The sequence below is a fragment of the Somniosus microcephalus genome, unplaced genomic scaffold, assembly GCF_052327205.1.
Source record: "Somniosus microcephalus isolate GS21.2 unplaced genomic scaffold, FLI_Smic_1.0 unresolved_chr1, whole genome shotgun sequence".
Lineage (NCBI taxonomy): Eukaryota > Metazoa > Chordata > Chondrichthyes > Squaliformes > Somniosidae > Somniosus > Somniosus microcephalus.
The window spans coordinates 169,541,320-169,561,656 of record NW_028225179.1 but is presented as its reverse complement, the minus strand read 5'-3'; the positions used below and the strand labels follow the sequence as shown (position 1 = coordinate 169,561,656).

General features: G+C 47.8%; 3 protein-coding genes across 4 annotated transcripts in view; 1 reads left to right on the top strand and 2 right to left on the bottom strand.

Annotated features, from left to right (window-relative positions):
- Positions 1-20,337, top strand: part of LOC147096539 (uncharacterized) — a 441,550-nt gene that overhangs the window by 184,477 nt on the left and 236,736 nt on the right. The gene's annotated exons all lie outside the window — the stretch shown is intronic.
- LOC147096540 (uncharacterized) overlaps positions 1-20,337 on the bottom strand; it is a 256,178-nt gene that overhangs the window by 50,806 nt on the left and 185,035 nt on the right. The gene's annotated exons all lie outside the window — the stretch shown is intronic.
- The window catches only part of LOC147096542 (uncharacterized), an 86,391-nt gene continuing 75,691 nt past the window's right edge, over positions 9,638-20,337 (bottom strand). The window contains 1 exon segment of the mRNA XM_085974184.1: positions 9,638-10,707. Within this exon segment, the coding sequence (XP_085830310.1) occupies positions 9,805-10,707 (903 nt within the window). The 3' untranslated portion in view covers positions 9,638-9,804.

Sequence of the window (20,337 nt, the reverse complement as noted above, 5' to 3'; positions counted from 1 at the left end):
TGACTCTTTGATTTTATTCTCACTCTGCACACAGCGGGTGTGGATCTGAAGGTTTCAGGGTTCCAGTGACCAAGAGGGACAATCATTGACTCATTGATTTTATTCTCGCTCTGCACACAGTGGGTGTAGAACTGAACCCAACCAAAGTAGAGGGAGGGGGAAAACTGGGAGTGGAGGAAAGAAATGTTGGAGATGGTGCGATGGGTTTGGATTTCAGCACAGGGAGAAGGGAGAGTGTGTGGGACGGGGATTTACAGCTTTGGGGTTAAAATGTGTTACTTTGGTCGTATTTCTAGATTTGCCATTTTCTGCCCACAGGGCAATCACAGTGCACTGACCAACACCTCGCCTGCTCCATGTGTGGGAAGGGATTCAATCAGTCATCCAACCTGCTGACACACCAGCGAGCTCACACTGGGGTGAGGCCGTTCACCTGCTCCATGTGTGGGAAGAGATTCACTCAGTCATCCAACCTGCTGACACACCAGCGAGTTCACACCAGGGAGAGGGCGTTCACCTGCTCACTGTGTGAGAAGGGAATCAATCAGCCATCCAACCTGCTGAGACACCAGCAAGTTCACAAGTGACTGCAGAGGTTCGATTCTGCTGTTATTGCTGCTGTTAATCACATCCAGGACTGAACCATGTTCATTCTGACAGTTGGGGTTTGTTTCTGCTGATGTTAATAACCCCTATAACTGGGCTGGATTTTAATATTCTGGATATATAGCTGACTGAGTTGTCGGGGCTGCAGTATCCCTTTAAGTACTGCTGTCTGATCTTTCCCCTTTATTTCTGATGAGTGTTCCTGAAATATTTTACAATTATGAACTTTTACTTCAATTGTATATTAATCTTTGCTATAAAATCTACAATTCATTGTCTGAAAGATTCCATTGATTATCATCTCCAATTAGAAAGTGCTGATTAATCCTCACTGACAACTCTTACTGACTTGCACATTACACACAGTGGCACCTCCATTATCCACCAGAAAGAAGGGGAATGGGAATTGGTGGAGAATCGAGAGTCCCCAAATGTTACCCCTCCCGTCTGGTACAGCAATCCCCTCGGCACGGGAATGGAGACAAGTCCAGTTATAGTGACGGGATGAGTTAAAGGTATTTACTCAGACGGGCGGAAGGTGGGAAGTGGTGTGCCACGGGGATTGGTGCTGGGACCACTATTATTCACCGTTTACATGAATGATTTGGACTTGGGAATCAGAAGTACAATTTCAAAATTTGCAGATGACAATAAATTGGGGGGTGTAGTTAATACTGAGGAAGACTGTGATAGCATCCTTGTAGAATTATTCAGTTGTGTTCAGAAAATAGCAGCATCTTTTAATTTGCTTTGACTGATCACATCACTATATATTTATGTGAAAAACAGAAATCATTAAAAGCTCCCAATTTCAGAATTGTTAGATTGAAACTCAACTTCTTCCAAGTACAACCTAACATTTCAAAAATTGTAATGGATGTAGGCGAGATATTAGGACTGTTGTCTAACACAATCCAAACACAGTGACACACAGACAGATGGGCAGGTGTAGCTTCACAGCGAATCCTTTCAAGCCTCACTAAAAAGTGGCAGACTGGCAATCCATTGTTCACTAATGGAGTTGTGATCTTTGTAAATTAAGAAATGGAAATGTGTCAAAGAGTTGATTAACAGAGTGGGGCATCATCTCCCTTTGATTTCTATTTCTGACACCAGACAACAGAAAAAGGTCATTACAACACGACATAAACAGACTCTTCAGGTGTGAGACATCAGACTTCAGAACAACACGTCTGCCAGCTCTGGCCACAAACCTCAGTACAGTCAACCTTTCAGCAGCTGCAGCCCTGATTAAATAACTAGTAGTTTAACATGTCGAGTAGAACTTTTGTATCAAAATAGAAGAAATGTATTTACATAGAGATAGGAACAGGAGTAGGCCATTCGGCCCTTCGAGCCTGCTCCGCCATTCAATGAGATCATGGCTGATCTTACCAGTTCAGTACCCCGTCCCCACCTTTTCTCCGTAACCCTTAATCCCCTTAGCCTTCAGAAATATATCCAATTCTCTCTTGAAAATATTTATTGAATTAGCCTTCACAGCCCTCTGTGGCAGGGAATTCCACAGGCTCACCACTCTTTGAGTGAAGAAATTCTTCCTCATCTCTGTTTTAAATGATTTGCCCGCTATTTTTAGACTGTGGCCCCTGGTTCTGTGCTCCCCTGCCATTGGAAACATTCTCTCTGAATTCAGCCTGTCCAGGCCTGCCATAATTTTATATGTTTCGATGAGATCCCCTCTCAATCTTCTAAACTCCAGTGAGTACAAGCCCAAACTATTTAATCTCTCTTCGTAGGTCATTCCCGCCATTCCAGGTATCAGCCTGGTGAATCGCCGTTGCACTCTTTCCATGGCAAGAACATCCTTCCGCAGATGGGGCGACCAAAACTGTACACAATACTCCAGATGCGGTCTCACCAGCACCTTGTACAGCTGTAGTAAGGTATCCCTATTCCTATACTCGAACCCCCTTGATATGAAGGCCAACATACCATTTGCCTTCTTAATCGCCTGTTGCACCTGCATGCTCTCCTTCAGTGACTGGTGCACAAGAACACCCAGGTCCCTCTGCACTTCTCCATCTCCCAATCTATTGCCATTTAGATAATAATCTACCCTCCTGTTTTTACCCCCAAAGTGGATAACCTCGCATTTATCCACATTATAGTGCATCTGCCACGTATCCGCCCATTCCCCCAACCTGTCCAAATCGCACTGTAGCCTCCTGACATCCTCATCAGAGCCCACCCCTCCTCCTAGTTTAGTGTCGTCAGCGAATTTGGAAATATTGCATCCAATTCCCTGATCCAGATCATTTATATATATTGTGAACAGCTGGGGTCCCAGGACAGATCCTTGCGGCACCCCGCTGGTCACTGCCTGCCACTCCGAAAACGAGCCGTTTATTCCAACTCTCTGTTTTCTATCCGCCAGCCAGTTCTCTATCCACGTTAATACTTTGCCCCCAATTCCATGAGCCTTAATTTTGCATGATAATCTTTTGTGTGGAACCTTATCGAATGCTTTCTGGAAGTCAAGGTACACCACATCCACTGGCTCTCCCCCATCTATTTTACCAGTTACTTCCTCAAAAAATTCCAGCAGATTAGTCAAACACGATTTACCCTTTGTAAATCCATGTTGACTCTGTCCGATCCTTTCCCCATTTGTCAAGTGCTCCGCTATTTTATCCTTAATAATGGACTCCAGCATTTTGCCCACAACCGATGTAAGGCTTACTGGTCTATAATTCCCTGCTTTCTCTCTACCCCCCTTTTTAAATATTGGGGTAACATTAGCTACCCTCCAATCCACGGGCACTGTTCCCGAGTCAATGGAGTTCCGGAAGATGATCCTTAGAGCATCTGCTATCTCCAGGGCCACCTCCTTAAGTACCCTAGGATGTAGTTTATCAGGCCCCGGGGATTTGTCGGCCTTCAGTCCCCTCAACTTACCCAACACCATATCCCTAGAGATACTAATTTCTGTCAGCTCCTCCCTCTCATTAGTCCCCATGTTTGCCGATATTCCTGGGAGGTTATTTGTGTCCTCCTTTGTGAATACAGAACCAAAGTATGAGTTTAATTGGTCTGCCATTTCCTTATTCTCCATTATATATTCTCCCGAATCGGACTGCAAGGGACCGACTTGGGATTTTACCAGTCTTTTCCTCCTGATATACCGATAAAAGCTTTTGCAGTCTGTCTTTATGTTTGCTGCAAGTTTACTTTCGTATTCTATTTTCCCCTTCCTGATTAATCCCTTTGTCCTCTTTTGCTGTATCCTGTACTGCCCCCAATCTTCCGGTCTGGTGCTTTTTTTTGCCAGTTGATATGCCCTTTTTTTTTATTTTATGCTGTCCCTAATTTCCCTCGTTATCCACGGTTGAGTCACCTTTTTAGGTTTATTTTTATGCCAAACCGGTATAAACATGTTCTGGAATTCTTCCATTCTATCTTTGAATGCTTGCCATTGTCTCTCTACTGTCAATCCCCCCAGAAACACCACCCAATCAATCTTACCCAATTCCCGTCTCAGACCCTCGTAATTCCCTTTATTTAAGTTCTGGACCTTAGTCTCTGATTCAATTTCCTCACTCTCCATCTCGACTGAGAGCTCGATCATATTATGATCGCTCTGACCCAAGGGGCCTCGTACAAGAAGATTGTTGATAAGTCCCTTCTCATTGCACAATACCCAGTCTAAAATGGCCTGATCTCGAGTCGGCTCCTCGACATATTGGTCCAGATAACCGTCCCGAAAACATTCCAGGAATTCCTCCTCCTCAGAATTTTTACTCATTTGGGTAGTCCAATCAATATGTAAATTAAAGTCACCCATGATGACAGCTGTGCTCTTATCGCACGCTTCTCTAATTTCCCTTTTTATGCCTTCCCTCACCTCCATATTACTATTTGGAGGCCTATATATCACACCCACTAACGTTTTCCTCCCCTTGCTATTTCTCATTTCTACCCATACAGATTCCATTTCATCCGAGTTAATATCCTTCCTTTCCATTGCATTAATCCCCTCCTTTACCAGCAATGCTACCCCACCTCCCCTACCTTTTTGCCGATCCTTCCTAAATATTGTATATCCCTGGATGTTAAGTTCCCAGCCTTGCCCACCCTGCAGCCACGTTTCTGTAATCCCAATCAAATCATACTTGTTTACCTCTATTTCCACAACTAATTCATCCACCTTGTTCCTAATGCTTCTAGCATTAAGATACAAAGCCTTCAGGCTTGCTTTTTTCACACTCTCATTATGAATTAGTTTGGCCCTTTGTGTTTCTCTCCTTTGCTTATTGCTTCTCACCTTTCTACCATCTATTTCTGACTTCATATGACTTCCCTCTTTTCCACTACCTAGGTTCCCATCCCCCTGCCAAATTAGTTTAAATCCTCCCGAACCGCCCTAGAAAATATTACCCCGAGGACATCGGCTCCCTCACAGTTCAGGTGTAGACCGTCCCCTTGGTACAGGTCCCTCCTCCCCAAGAACTGGTTCCAATGCCTCAAGAATTTAAATCCCTCTCCCTTGCACCACTGCTCAAGCCACGTATTTAGCTTATTTATCTTACTCTCTCTAAACTTATTAGCTCGTGGCACTGGTAGCAATCCAGAGATTACTACCTTTGAGGTCCTACTTTTCAATTTAGCTCCTAACTCCCTAAATTCAGCTTGTAGGACCTCCTCCCTCTTTTTACCTACATCGTTGGTACCTACATGTACCACGACAACTGGCTGATCCCCCTCCCCCTTCAGAATGCTCTGCACCCGCTCCGAGACATCCTTGACCCTTGCACCAGGGAGGCAACATACCATCTTGGAGTCTCGGTCTCGGCCACAGAAACTCCTGTCTATCCCCCTTACAATTGAATCCCCTATCACTATAGCCCTATCCCTCTTTTTCCCGCCCTTCTGTGCAGCAGAGCCAGTCATGGTGCCCTGAACCTGGCTGCTGGTGCCTTCCCCTGATAAGTCATCTCCCCCAACAGTACCCAAAATGGTAAACCTGTTTTGGAGGGAGATGACCGCAGGTGACTCCTGCACTACCTTTACCCTGCCTTTTGGTCACCCATTTACTGTCTGAGCTAGCCTTTACCTGCGGTGTGACCAACTCACTGAATGTGCTATCCACAAGATCCTCAGCATCGCGTATGCTCCAGAGTGAGTCCATTCGCAGCTCCAGCGCCGCCATGCGGTCCGCTAGGAGCTGCAGCTGGACACACTTCCTGCACACATAGTTGTCAGGGACAGTGTCCCTGATTTCCCACATGGCACAGGAGGAGCATGACACGGGTCTGAGCTGCCCTTCCATGACTTAACCCTTACAAGACCCTTTTATTTACAACGATTTAGCTTAATTATTGAATTCTACTTAGAATAAGTTTGTGAAAGTACTCACCAACCAGTCACCTACCTGTTTTCTGGTGTTGTATTTGTGACACACACACAATTAATAATTAAATCACAATGTGATTGTGAGGATCGATTATCGCCTCTTGATACCTTCCGTGTCCACCGGTCGAGGAAGGTACCAAGTGAACCGGTGGATACCGCCTGCTCCCTCTCCAGGGCCACCCAGGCAGGGACAAGACCATGGGAGAGAGGCAGGCAGCCAGAGCAACCCCCCCCCATGGGCCCCGCCCATCCTGGATCTACAAATTGCTGTTTTCACCAGGCCCAAGAGCCGGTCCAGGAGAAGATCCTCCCACTTACCCACCCCCCTCCGCACCAGGTAGGCAAAGATTAGGAGCGTGGGGCTAAAGTGTAACCAAGAGTTGAGGAGGAGCCCCTTCAGGGAACTATACAGGGGCTGTAACCTCTCACACTGAATATATACACGGCACGTGGACTCCTCTAAGCCACAGAAAACACATCTGGCCTTGGAGTCTGGAAAGGAGCTTAAACTGTTGCACACGACAGCTCCCTGCAACAGTCTCCACCCCAGATCCCCAATGGTGCTGGGAAGGACTCCCGCATAGAAAGCCCTCCATTGGGGACCCTCGCCTCCGTCAGACAGCAAGATGACCCGCCAGTCTGATTGAGATTGGTCAATAAACAAAATTAATCAATAAATGATACAGAAACCTGAGTCCCCGGGTCCTCAGCCCTGGTGTGAAGTACGCTGGCCACCAATTTTCCATTACTAACTGGCACCTCAGGCCCTGCCCAGTCTGGTTTAATTACTAAATGTTTTCTAACTCGGGTTTCAGGCCTGTCATTCTGAGGGAAACAAGGCCTCATTTATTGGTGTGTCCCACCCGAGCGGCTGTTAATGGCTTTAATAAACTGGCAGCAAGGTTTTTTTTAAAGGTGGAAAGAGGTGAAAAACGCAACTAGCGATGCCTCAAAACTCACGGACAGAGAAATCCACTTCATCAGCGCCCCTGCCACAGGACTCAATATCCACCCCCTCCACCACTGGTGCACTGTGTCTGCAGTATGTACGGTCTACAAGATGACCATGGTCAGGCCATGTGGAGTCAAGGGCCAGGCAGCAGAATGGATGGAAAGAACGCTAAAAACTTCCCTTAACTCCAACCCTCTGATTTCTGTTTTGTAGCCAGCTTTCCATCCATTCTGCTGCCTGGCCCTTCCCTCCACACGGCCTGACCTTGGTCATCTTGCCGATCTTACATACTGTTATGGATAGCAAGCTGGTCACAAAACAGAAAACAGAGTAGGGGTTAAGAGTAGCTACTCAGACTGGCAAAAGGTGGGAAGTGGTGTTCCACAGGGATCGGCACTGGGATCACTAATTTTCAACATTAACATAAACGATTTGGACTCGTGAATCAAAAAAACAATTTCAAAGTTTTTCGATAACACCAAATTGGGAGGTAGTTAATACTGAGGAAGACAAAATGCAAGAAGACATTAATAAATTCCAGAATAGGTGTGTAATTGGCAAATGAATTTCACTGTAGATAAGTGTGAGGTGGTATGTTAATGAATGTCACTATAGATCAGTGTGAGGTGGTGTGTTAATGAATTTCACTATAGATCAGTGTGAGGTGGTGTGTTATTGAATGTCACTGTAGATCAGTGTGAGGTGGTGTGTTAATGAATTTCACTATAGATCAGTGTGAGGTGGTGCGTTAATGAATATCACTATAGATCAGTGTGAGGTGGTGTATTAATGAATTTCACTATAGATCAGTGTGAGGTGGTGTGTTAATGAATTTCAGTGTAGATCAGTGTGAGGTGGTGTGTTAATGAATTTCACTGTAGATCAGTGTGAGGTGGTGTGTTAATTAATTTCACTATAGATCAGTGTGAGGTGGTGTGTTAATGAATTTCACTGTAGATCAGTGTGAGGTGGTGTGTTCATGAATTTCAGTGTAGATCAGTGTGAGGTGGTGTGTTAATGAATTTCACTGTAGATTAGTGTAAGGTGGTGTGTTAATGAATTTCACTGTAGATCAGTGTAAGGTGGTGTGTTAATGAATTTCACTATAGATCAGTGTGAGGTGGTGTGTCAATGAATGTCACTATAGATCAGTGTGAGGTGGTGTGTTAATGAATTTCACTATAGATCAGTGTGAGGTGGTGTGTTGATGCATTTCACTATAGATCAGTGTGAGGTGGTGTGTTAATGAATTTCACTATAGATCAGCGGAGGTGGTGTGTTAATGAATGTCACTATAGATCAGTGTGAGGTGATGTGTTGATGAATTTCACTATAGATCAGTGTGAGGTGGTGTGTTAATGAATGTCACTATAGATCAGTGTGAGGTGGCGTGCTAATGAATTTCACTATAGATCAGTGTGAGGTGTGTTAATGAATTTCACTATTGATCAGTGTGAGGGGGTGTGTTAATGAATTTCACCATAGATCAGTGTGAGGCGGTGTGTTAATGAATGTCATTATAGATCAGTGTGAGGTGGTGTGTTAAAGAATTTCACTGTAGATCAGTGTGAGGTGGTGTGTTAATGAATTTCACTATAAGTCAGTGTGAGGTGGTGTGTTTTGGTGGGAAGAATAAGGAAGCCAATCACTACTTGGACAAGGGGGTGAAATTGGGTTGCTTTGTGCCTCCCACGATATTCAGTGGGAGGTTAGCGGCAGAGGTAGTCGGTAGCTCCCTGCAGCACCGCACCGCCGGCAATGACGTCATCGCCACGCGCAGCACCCCGGCTGCAACCTTGGGTTGCGACCCCCTGACCTATCGCCGGACGATATGTCCGACAGGGTCAGGGGTTGTTTCTGCAGCTGCAGCAACGCCACTTAAAGGGCAGGTGTCGGGCGGCAACTTTTTATTTTGGCTGACTGCCAGCACCTGCCCCCTTCCCTTTTCTTCTTCGGGGTGTCGGCTGCGATCGCACAGCCCGGCGCTCCTCTTGATCCGACACCCCACTCCCCGGTGGTCCAGCAGGGCCCCGTGGTGCGCAGTGCTACGACCCTCCCCTTTAATCAGGGAGGAAGCTCTGCTATGAAGCGGTGCTATGTGCCGACGGGCATGGCGCTGTTACTTGAAGCGCCATGAAATTCACTGGTAGCGCCTCAAGAGGGGAGCGCGTCCAGTAGCACCCTGCCTCCTGCCTGGGGTGCCACCACTGAATTTAATGCGCAGGGGCGCTAACTTTTTTGGGGCGCTAAAATTAGCCCTGGTGACATTAGCGACCCAAAGGGGGCACCACCAAATTTCCCCCTAAGAGTCTAAATGGGCTAGAGGAGCAAAGGGATCCAGGGATACAGATACACAAATCAGTAAAAGTAGCGACACAGGTTAATAAGGCCATTAAAAAAAAAGCACTGGGGTACATTCCTAAAGGAGCCTTCTGTTCCGTGCCTAGGAGCTCTGAACCATGGTAGAGAGCGGCTGGGACATATTTCTCACATGCCTCGAGATTAACCTGCACAGCAACTTTGCTGTCAGTGAAGAGAGACGAGAAAGACCAAAGTGCCGTTTGCCTCTCTCAGTGTGGCCCTGAAGGACTGTGTCCAGGCTGGAGTTCTGTTCCCACCGTACGATCCTCCCCCAGATTGTCCTTTCTGAGCTCCAGCCAGGTGATGCTAAACACTCAGGTGGGAAAGACAAAACTCTACAACAATGTGTTTAAAACAAAGTTGATTTATTTGACACATATCCAGAATATTAAACTCCAGCCCAGTTCCTGGAGTTATTAACATCAGCAGAAAAAATCCCCAACTGTCAGAATGAACATGGTTCAGTCCTGGATGTGATTAACAGCAGCAATAACAGCAGAATCCAACCCCTGCAGTCACTTGTGAACTCGCTGGTGTGTCAGCAGGTGGGATGAGTGAGTGAATCCCTCCCCACACACGGAGCAGGTGAACGGCCTCTCCCCAGTGTGCGTGCATTCGTGTTGTATCAGCTTCCTTTTGCTTATAAAACTCTTCTCACAGTCCGAGCATTTAAAAGGTGGCTCATCAGTGTGAACTCGCTGGTGTTTCAGCAGGTTGGATGGATTAGTGAATCCCTTCCCACACTCAGAGCAGGTGAACGGCCTCTCCCCGGTGTGAACACGCTGGTGTATCAGCAGGTCGGATGAATTAGTGAATCCCTTCCCACACTCAGAGCAGGTGAACGGCCTCTCCCCGGTGTGAACACGCTGGTGTGTCAGCAGGTGGGATGAATTAGTGAATCCCTTCCCACACTCAGAGCAGGTGAATGGCCTCTCCCCGGTGTGAACTCGCTGGTGCATCAGCAGTTTGGATGACTGAGTGAATCCCATCCCACACTCAGAGCAGGTGAACAGCCTCTCCCCGGTGTGAACACGCTGGTGTATCAGCAGGTTGGATGACTGAGTGAATCCCATCCCACACTCAGAGCAGGTGAATGGCCTCTCCCCGGTGTGAACTCGCTGGTGTATCAGCAGTTTGGATGACTGAGTGAATCCCATCCCACACTCAGAGCAGGTGAACTGCCTCTCCCCGGTGTGAACACGCTGGTGTATCAGCAGGTTGGATGACTGAGTGAATCCCATCCCACACTCAGAGCAGGTGAACGGCCTCTCCCCGGTGTGAATGCGCTTGTGTGTTGATAGGCCAGAGGATTGGCTGAAGCCTCGTCCACACACAGAACACGTGTACGGTTTCTCCCCGCTGTGAACGGTGCTTTTTGCTTCCATGTTCAGAGGCCGATGATATTCAGATCCGATGAGTCAAGTGACTCGGTCATATCTTGACATGATGTTTGGTTTGAGTTTCTTGTCTGCAAATCCTCCCCTTCCAGTGCCCTGTAAAATTAATTTAAAACAGGGAGCGTGAGAGACAACCCACAAGAAAACAAAGGCAGGTTGTGAAATTGAGCTCAATGAATCTGGTCAATTGTGGGGCCGGCACTAGAGAAAAGTGACCATGAAAGCTGCCAGATTGTCATAAATACCCAACTGGTTCACTGATGTCCTTCAGGGAAGGGAATCCGCCACCTGGTCTGGGCCTACACAAGACTCTGGCCTCTATGGGAGGAGAGAGAGAGGTGGGTGTGGGAGGGGGAGGGGGCGAAGGAAAGGAACTTTATACATCTGCAACTCGACCAGAACTTTGATAGAACCTCCAAAACCCACAACCTCCACCACCTAGAAGGACAAGGGCAGCTGTTGTATGGGAGCACCATCACCTCCAAGTTCCCCTCCAAGTCACACACCATCCTGACTCAGATATATTCATCGTTGCTGGGTCATAATCCTGGAACTCCTTACTGAACAACATTGTGGGAATACCTTCACCACACGGACTGCAGTAGTTCAAGAAGGTGACTCACCAGCCCCTTCTCAACGGGAAACTGGGGATTGGCAATACAGGAAACTTTCGTTTAAACGGAGGTTAAATATCCGGAACGCTCTATCCACCGGCAAAATTGAGGAGTGGGTTCAGATAACTTTTTTTACTTTTAGCTGCTTTTTTTCTCCATTTGTGGCTCTGCAAGCATCTAGCTGAAGCTGTTGCTTAGCTACAGAGATGCTTGCAAGCTGCGCCGACTGTTTTGAAGCTGTGGCTAAGCAACAGGGTTTGTTGCTTCAGACGGAGCTCAGAAGCTCCGTATCTTTTAACTATAGCGCTCGTTTCTCCGGCAGTGTTGATTGACCGGCACCAGCTCGGTCCCGTCAGTGCCGGATACCAGAAAGTTTCCTGTATTTGCTGCTCTTGCGAGCTACGCCCACATCCCAAAAATGAATTAAAACAAATCTGTAGATGTAAACTGGATTAAAAGCCTGTACAGAAATACTTGTTCCTAAAACAATACTCTTTTACATTGTACGGACAGTGTCTGTGTAACAACCTAATCTCCCCTAGGATCCACCTCCCTTGACAGTCTCACATTTGAAATTGTTGGGTCCTCCTGGGCTCAGAAGTACTGGGGGTTAAACCCAGCAGCTTCTCCTCCATCTCCACTCCAGCTCAAACTGAAACATAGAAACATATACAGACATAGAAACATAAAAGATAGGAGCAGGAGTAGGTTATTCAGCCCCTCAAGCCTGCTCCGCCATTCAATGCGATCATGGCTGATTATCCAAATTCAGTACCTGGTCCCTGCTTTCTCCCCATACCCCTTGAACCCTTTTGCTTTAAGAAATATATCCAACTCCTTCTTGAATATATTTAATGTATTGGCCTCTACGGCCTTCTGTGGTAGAGAATTCCATAGGTTCACCACTCTCTGGGCGAAGAAATTCCTCCTCATTACTGTCCTAAATGGCTTACCCCGTATCCTTAGACTGTGACCACTGGTTCTGGGCTCCCTGACCATCGGGAACATCCTTCCTGCATCTAGTCTGTCCAGTCCTGTCAGAATTTTATAAGTTTCAATGAGATCCCCTCTCATTCTTCTAAACTCCAGTGAGTACAAGCCCAATCGTCCCAATCTCTCCTCATACGTAATTCCTGCCATCTCAGGTATCAGCCTGGTAAATCTTCGTTGAACTCCTTGCACGGCAAGAACATCCTTCCTCAGATAAGGCGACCAAAACTGCACACAATACTCAAGATGTGGTCTCACCAAGGCCCTGTACAACTGCAGCAAGACATCCTTGTTCCTGTACTCAAACCCTCTCGCTATGAAGGCCAACATACCATTTGCCTTCTTAACCACCTGCTGCACCTGCATGCTTACCTTCAGCGACTGGTACACAAGGACACCCAGGTCTCGTTGCACTTCCCCTTCTCCCAATCAATTGCCATTCAGATAATAATCTGCCTTCCTGTTTTTGCCACCAAAGTGGATAACCTCGCATTTATCCACATTATACTGCATCTGCCATGCTTCTGCCCAATCACCCAACCTGTCCAAATCATCCTGGAGTTTTTCGGCATCCTCCTCACACACGCCCACCCTGCTTTGTGTCGTCTGCAAACTTGGAGATGTTACATCTAGTTCCCTCGTCTAGATCATTTATATATATTGTGAATAGCTGGGGTCCTAGGACCGATCCCTGCGGTACCCCACTAGTCACTGCCTGCTACTCGGAAAAAGACCCGTTTATTCCAACTTTTTGCTTCCTGTCTGCCAACCAGTTCTCTATCCAAGTCAGTACCTTGCCCCCAATCCCATGTGCCTTAACTTTACACGCTAATCTCTTATGCGGGACCTTATCGAAAGCCTTCTGAAAGTCCAAATACACCACATTCACTGGTTCTCCCTTATCTATTCTACCAGATACATCCTCAAAAAATTCCAGATTAGTCAAGCATGATTTACCTTTTGTAAATCCATGTTGACTTTGTCCGATCCTGTCACTGTTTTCCAAGTGCTCTGCTATTACATCTTTTATAATGGACTCTAGCATTTTCCCCACTACCGATATAATTCCCCGTTTTCTCTCTACCACCTTTTTTGAATAGTGGGGCAATATTAGCTGCCCTCCAACCCATGGGAACTGTTCCAGAGTCTATCGAATTTTGGAAGATGACCAGCAATGCATCTACTATTTCTAGGGCTACTTCCTTAAGTACCCTAGGATGTCGATTATCAGGCCCTGGGGATTTATCGGCCTTCAATCCCGTCAATTTCCCTAACACCATTTCCCTACAAATACTGATTTCTTTCAGTTCCTCCCTCTCATTAGACCCTATGTTCCTCGACATCTCTGGGAGGTTATTTGTGTCCTCCTTTGTGAAGACAGAACCAAAGTATGTATTTAATTGGCCAGCCATTTCTTTGTTCCCCATTATAAATTCCCCTGATTCTGACTGCAAGGGACCTATACTTGACTTCACCAATCTTTTTCTCTTCACATATATACAGTTAGTTTTTATGTTCCCTGAAAGCTTACTCTCATACTCTATTTTCCCCCATTTAATTAATCCCTTTGTCCTCCTTTGCTGAATCCTAAACTGCTTCCAATCCTCAGGTTTACTACGTTTTCTGGCCAATTTATATGTCCTCTCCTTGGATCTTACGCTATCCCTAATTTCCCTTGTTAGCCACAGTTGAGTCACACTTTTTGTTTTACTTTTATGCCAAACAAGGATGAACAAATTCTGTAGTTCATCCATGCGATCTTTGAATGTTTGCCATTGCCTATCCACTGTCAACCCTTTGAGTAACATTCCCCAATCAATCCTACCCAACTCGCGCCTCATACCATCGTAGTTTCCTTTATTTAAATTCAGGACCCTAGTCTCTGAGTCAACTGCTTCACTCTCCATCTTAATGAAGAATTCTATCATATTATGATCGCTCTGACCCAAGGGGCCTCGCACAACAAGATTGCTAATTAATCCTTTCTCATTACATAATACCCAGATTAAGATGGCCTGATCTCTAGTTGGTTCCTCGACATATTGGTCCAGGAAACCATCCCGTATACACTCCAGGAATCCCTCCTCCACAGTATGGTTACTAATTTGGTTAGTCCAATTTATATGTAGATTAAAGTCACCCATGATAACTGCTGTGCCCTTATTGCACGCATCTCTAATTTCCCATTTAATGCCATCCCCAACCTCTGCATAACTGTTTGGAGGTCTGTATAACACTCCCACTAACGTTTTCTGCCCCTTGCTATTTCTCAGCTCTACCCATACAGATTCCACATCATCAGAGCTAATATCCTTCCTTTCAATTCTGTTAATCTCCTCTTTAAAAAGCAATGCTACCCCACCTCCTTTTCCTTTTTGCCGATCTTTCCTGAATATTGAAAACCCCTGCATGTTGAGTTCCCAGCCTTGGTCTCCCTGGAGCCATGTTTCCGGAATCCCAATCATATCATATCCGTTTACCTCTATTTGCGCAGATAATTCATCCACCTTATTACGAATGCTCCTCGCATTAAGACACAAGGCCTTCAGTCTTGTTTTTTTTAACACTCTTACACCTTTTAGAATTATTATTTACTGTGGCCATGTTTGATTTAAACCCTTGATTTCTCTGACCACCAGCTTTGTTTTTCTCCGTCCTGTCTTTTGCTTCTATCCTGGTTTCCCTTTCCTCTGTCTCCCTGCTCAGGTTCCCAACCCCCTGCCATTTTAGTTTAAACCCTCCCCCACAGCACTAGCAAACATTCCCCCTAGGACAGCGGTCCCAGTCCTGCCCAGGTGCAAACCGTCCAGTTTGTACTAGCCCCACCTCCCCCAGAACCGGTTCCAATGTCCCAGGAATTTGAATCCCTCCCACATGCACCATTCCTCTAGCCACATAGTCATCTGAAATATCCTTCTATTTCTACTCTGACTAGCACATGGCACTGGTAGCAATCCTGAGATTACTACCTTGGAGGTCCTATTTTTTAATTTACCTCCTAACCCCCTATATTCAGCTTTTAGGACCTCATCCCGTTTTTTTACCTGTATCGTTGGTACCTATATGCACCATGACAATTGGTTGTTCCCGCACACATGGTTATCAGCGACACAGGAAGTGTCACAAGAATTACAGACACCCTATAAACACTGCCGCCTCGCTCTTTATATCACCGCCGCCGCTCCTCACAGGTCCGCTGCTGTGGGGCTTACCTGCTCCACCACCTCCCTTTATATCACCACCGCCGCTCCTCACAGGTCCGCCACCGCCATGGGGCCTACCTGTGCCTCGGATAATAGATACATAGAAGATAGGAGCAGGAGTTGAGCATTCGGCCCCTCGAGTACCTGAAGGAAAGAAATGTGCAGGGTTACGGAGAAAGGGCGGGGAATGGGACTCGCTGAAGTGGTCTTGCAGAGAGCTGGCACGGGCTCGACAGGCCGAATGGCCTCCTTCTGTGCTGTAACCATTCTCTGATTCTATAAAATATTAGAAAGTTTGTTCTACAGAAGCACGAGGTTTATCTGCTTTTATTGATGAATTTTAAAAGTCTGTAGTAAAACCTTGTGTCCAATGCGGGGAATAAAGGCCCACAGCCTCCCCGGGCCCCGGGCCCTGAACAAGGGACTGGAGAAACTCGCTGCCCTGCGGATCAGACAATCAGCCGGCGCTAGTCCCACCCCTCGGGCTCCCAGATTGGTTGGAGAAACCGCCGCCGGCTCGCTCCTCCAGCCCCGCCCACTGGGTGCCGCTAGTCCCGCCCCTCGGGCTCCCCGATTGGTTGGAGGACCCGCCGCCGGCTCGCTCCTCCAGCCCCGCCCACTGGGTGCCGCTAGCCCCGCCCCTCGGGCTCCCCGATTGGTTGGAGGAACCGCCGCCGGCTCGCTCCTGCAGCCCCGCCCCGCTCGCTCCCTATTGGTGGGAAGCTGCCGTCAATCAGGCGGCGGGCCCGGGTGACGTGTCCCCGAGGAGATCACGTTTACCGTCCAAGTGCTGCCGCTCGGTCCGGGGCCTCGCGGACTCTGAGGTTTTTCTATTTCTCTCGATTCTCTCCCGATCCACCCCGCGCCATTCTCCACCCAATCGGAGCGGAGAAAACTCACTTCGCGTCACCGATCGCGACTCTGGAACCGACACCAAGGCCTTTCCCCGTAATGGCCCCGCGCCGACTCCGTCCGGCAGGATCCGAGTGCGCAGGCGCAGCTCCGTGTGGGGGGAGGGGGCTTGGTCTCCTCTGGGCATGCGCGGTCATTACCCTTGGTGAGCGGGAGGGGTCGCTGTGCCGGACTCGACCCAAACCGCCGTCCCGTGTGCGCATGCGCGGGCTCTTGGCTGTAAATCAACCAACCGCCAGAAGAGGTCGCTGGTGAGACCAGTGAAGGAAGACTTGCATTTATATAGCGCCTTTCACCACCACCGGACGTCCCACAGTACTTTACAGCCAATGAAGTACTTTTGCAGTGTAGTCACTGTTGTAATGTAGGAAATGCGGCAGTCAATTAGTGCACAGCAAGCTCCCACAGACAGCACTGTGATAATGACCAGATAATCTATCATTTTTTATGTTGATTGAGGGATAAACATTGGCTCGGACGCTGGGGATAATTCCCCTGCTCTTTCCCACATTACAACAGTGACTACTTCATTGTAGTACTTCATTGGCTGTAAAGCACTTTAGGATATCTGGTGGCACTATATAAATGCAAGTCTTTCTTTCCTGAAATAGTGCAATGGGATCTTTTACATCCACCTGAGAGAGCAAACAGGGCCTCAATTTAACATCTCATCCGAAAGACGGCACCTCCGACAGTGCCGCACTCCCTCAGCACTGCACTGGAATGTCAGCCTGGATTTTTGTGCTCAAGTCTCTGGAGTGGGACTATGAACCCACAACTTTCTGACTCAGAGGCGAGAGTGCTGCCCACTGAGCCACTGGCTGACACTAAAGAGCAAGAAGTTCTGACGAATGATCATCGACCTGAAACGTTAACTCTGTTTCTGTCTGCACAGATGCTGCCTGACCTGCTGAGTATTTCCAGCATTTTCTGTTTTTATTAAAGAAACGAGGGAGTGATTGCTGACGGGAAGAATGTTGGGTCGTCCTGCGCATGCGCACCTCCCTGGTGGCTGAGGCGGAACACCGACTCGCCCCCACCTGAGCCGCTCACGTGCACCAGATGTTGCAGCTCCGCATGCACGCCTGATGTTCCAACCGTGGGGTGTTGTGTGCTGAGCATGCGTATTGCTGACCGATCGGGACGGGCGATTGTAGAGCAGGAGGGAGAACGCGGGGGCCATGAGCACATGCGCGGGACTCAGAGTCAACAGAGCACTTTCTGGAGCGGGGGGGCTTGTGGGTATTACAGCCGCCATTACTGCTGATCCTTTCAACCAACCTGTGCAGCAGCTGGGGCTTGAAAATCAGCTTCACTGCCCCTAGGTTCGGAAACGGGAAAATTAAACAACAGTTTGCCTCTGATCTTTTTCTGATCTCAATTTACAGGGTTATAGAAGTGGAGCAGTTACAGGCGGGAAGCTCAGACCAAACATCACGTCAAGATCCGACAGAGTCGCTGGATTCATCAGGACCTGAATATCATCGGCCTTTGCACATGGAAGGAGAGAGCAGGGATCGCAACGCAGACAAACCGCACACGTGTTCAGTGTGTGGACGCGGATTCAGCCGATCGCCTGACCTGGTGAGACACGTGCACCGTCACACCGGGGAGAAACCGGGTAAAGGTGGGGACGGCGGGAAGTGCTTCAGTTCCCCGTCTGCATTGAAAGTTCAACGGCGCTGTCACAACAGGGACAGTCTGTTCACCTGCTCCGTGTGTGGAAAGGGATTTGTTTGTTCATCCCACCTGCAAACACACCAACTTGTTCACACTGAGGAGAGACCATTTCAATGTTCTGACTGTGGGAAGAGCTTTAAAAGCGCTCAGTATCTGAAGGGACACCAACTTGTCCACACTGATGAGAGACCATTTCAATGTTCTGACTGTGGGACGAGCTTTAAAGGCCCCAGGGAACTAAAGCAACACCAACTTGTCCACACTGATGAGAGACCATTTCAATGTTCTGACTGTGGGGCGAGCTTTAAAGGCCCCAGGGAACTAAAGCAACACGAACTTGTCCACACTGATGAGAGACCATTTCAATGTTCTGACTGTGGGAAGAGCTTTAAAAGCGCTAAGTATCTGAAGGGACACCAGCTTGTTCACACTGATGAGAAACCATTTCAATGTTCTGACTGTGGGAAGAGCTTTAAAAGCCCCGGGGAACTAAAGCAACACCAACTTCTCCACACTGACAAGAGACCCGTTAAATGTTCTGACTGTGGGAAGAGCTTTAAAAGCGCTCGGTATCTGAAGAGACACCAGCTTGTTCACACTGATGAGAGACCATTTCAATGTTCTGACTGTGGGAAGAGCTTTAAAAGCCCCCGGCAGCTGAAGGGACACTGGCTCCTACACACTGGGGAGAGGCTGTTCACCTGCTCTGTGTGTGGGAAGGGATTCACTCATTTATCCAACCTGCTGAATCATCAGCGAGTTCACACTGACGAGAGGCCCTTTAAATGTTCTGACTGTGGGAAGAGCTTTAAAAGCTCCGGGGAGCTGAAGGGACACCAGCGAGTTCACACTGACGAGAGGCCCTTTAAATGTTCTGACTGTGGGAAGAGTTTTAAAAGCTCCCGGGAGCTCAAGAAACACCAACACCTACACACTGGGGAGAGGCCGTTCAGCTGCTCTGTGTGTGGGAAGGGATTCGCTGATTCATCCAACCTGCTGGTACATCAGCGAGGTCACACTGGGGAGACGCCGTTCACCTGCTCTGTGTGTGGGAAGGGATTCACTCATTTATCCAACCTGCTGACACATCAGCGAGTTCACACTGGGGAGAGACCCTTTAAATGTTCTGACTGTGGGAAGAGCTTTAAAAGCTCTGGGGAGCTGAAGGGACACCAGCGAGTTCACACTGGGGAGAGACTCTTGCAATGTTCTGAGTGTGGGAATAGTTTTAAAAGCTCCGGGGCGCTCAAGAAACACCAACATCTACACACTGGGGCGAGGCCGTTCACCTGCTCTGTGTGTGGGAAGGGATTCACTCAGTTATGCCACCTGCTGACACATCAGCGAGTTCACACTGACGAGAGGCCCTTTAAATGTTCTGACTGTGGGAAGAGCTTTAAAAGCTCCATGGAGCTGAAGAGACACCAGCGAGTTCACACTGGGGAGAGGCCGTTCACCTGCTCTGTGTGTGGGAAGGGATTCACTCAGTCATCCCAGCTGCTGAGACATCAGCGAGTTCACACTGACGAGAGGCCCTTTAAATGTTCTGACTGTGGGAAGAGCTTTATAAGCTCCGGGGATCTGAAGAAACACCAATACCTACACACTGGGGAGAGGCTGTTCACCTGCTCTGTGTGTGGGAAGGGATTCGCTCGGCCCTCCTACCTGCTGGTACACCAGCGAGTTCACACTGACGAGAGGCCCTTTAAATGTTCTGACTGTGGGAAGAGTTTTAAAAGCTCCTGGGCGCTCAAGAGACACCAACACCTACACACTGGGGAGAGGCCGTTCAGCTGCTCCGTGTGTGGGAAGCGATTCACTCAGTCATCCAACCTGCTGGCACATCAGCGAGTTCACACTGATCGTAGAATCTAACAGCACAGAAGGAGGTGAATCGGCCCATCGTGTCTGTGCCCATCGTGTCTTTGAAAGAGCTGTCCAATTTAGTCCCAAACCCCAGCTTTATCCCCAGAACTCTGCAAACTAGTCCTCTTCAAGGACTCATCCAATTACTGTTTGAAAGTTCCCGTGGAACCTGATTCCAGCATCCTTTCAGATGGTGCGTTCCAGATCTGAACAACCCTCTGTATGAAAACAATTCTCCTCATTTCCCCTCTAGTTCTTTTAGTAACTATTTTAAATCTGTGACCTTTGGTTACCGACCCACTTGCCAGAGTGAACAGTTTCTCTCTACTTGCTCGATCAAATCCCCTCATCATTTTGAACACCTCTATTAGGTCTCCTCTTAACCT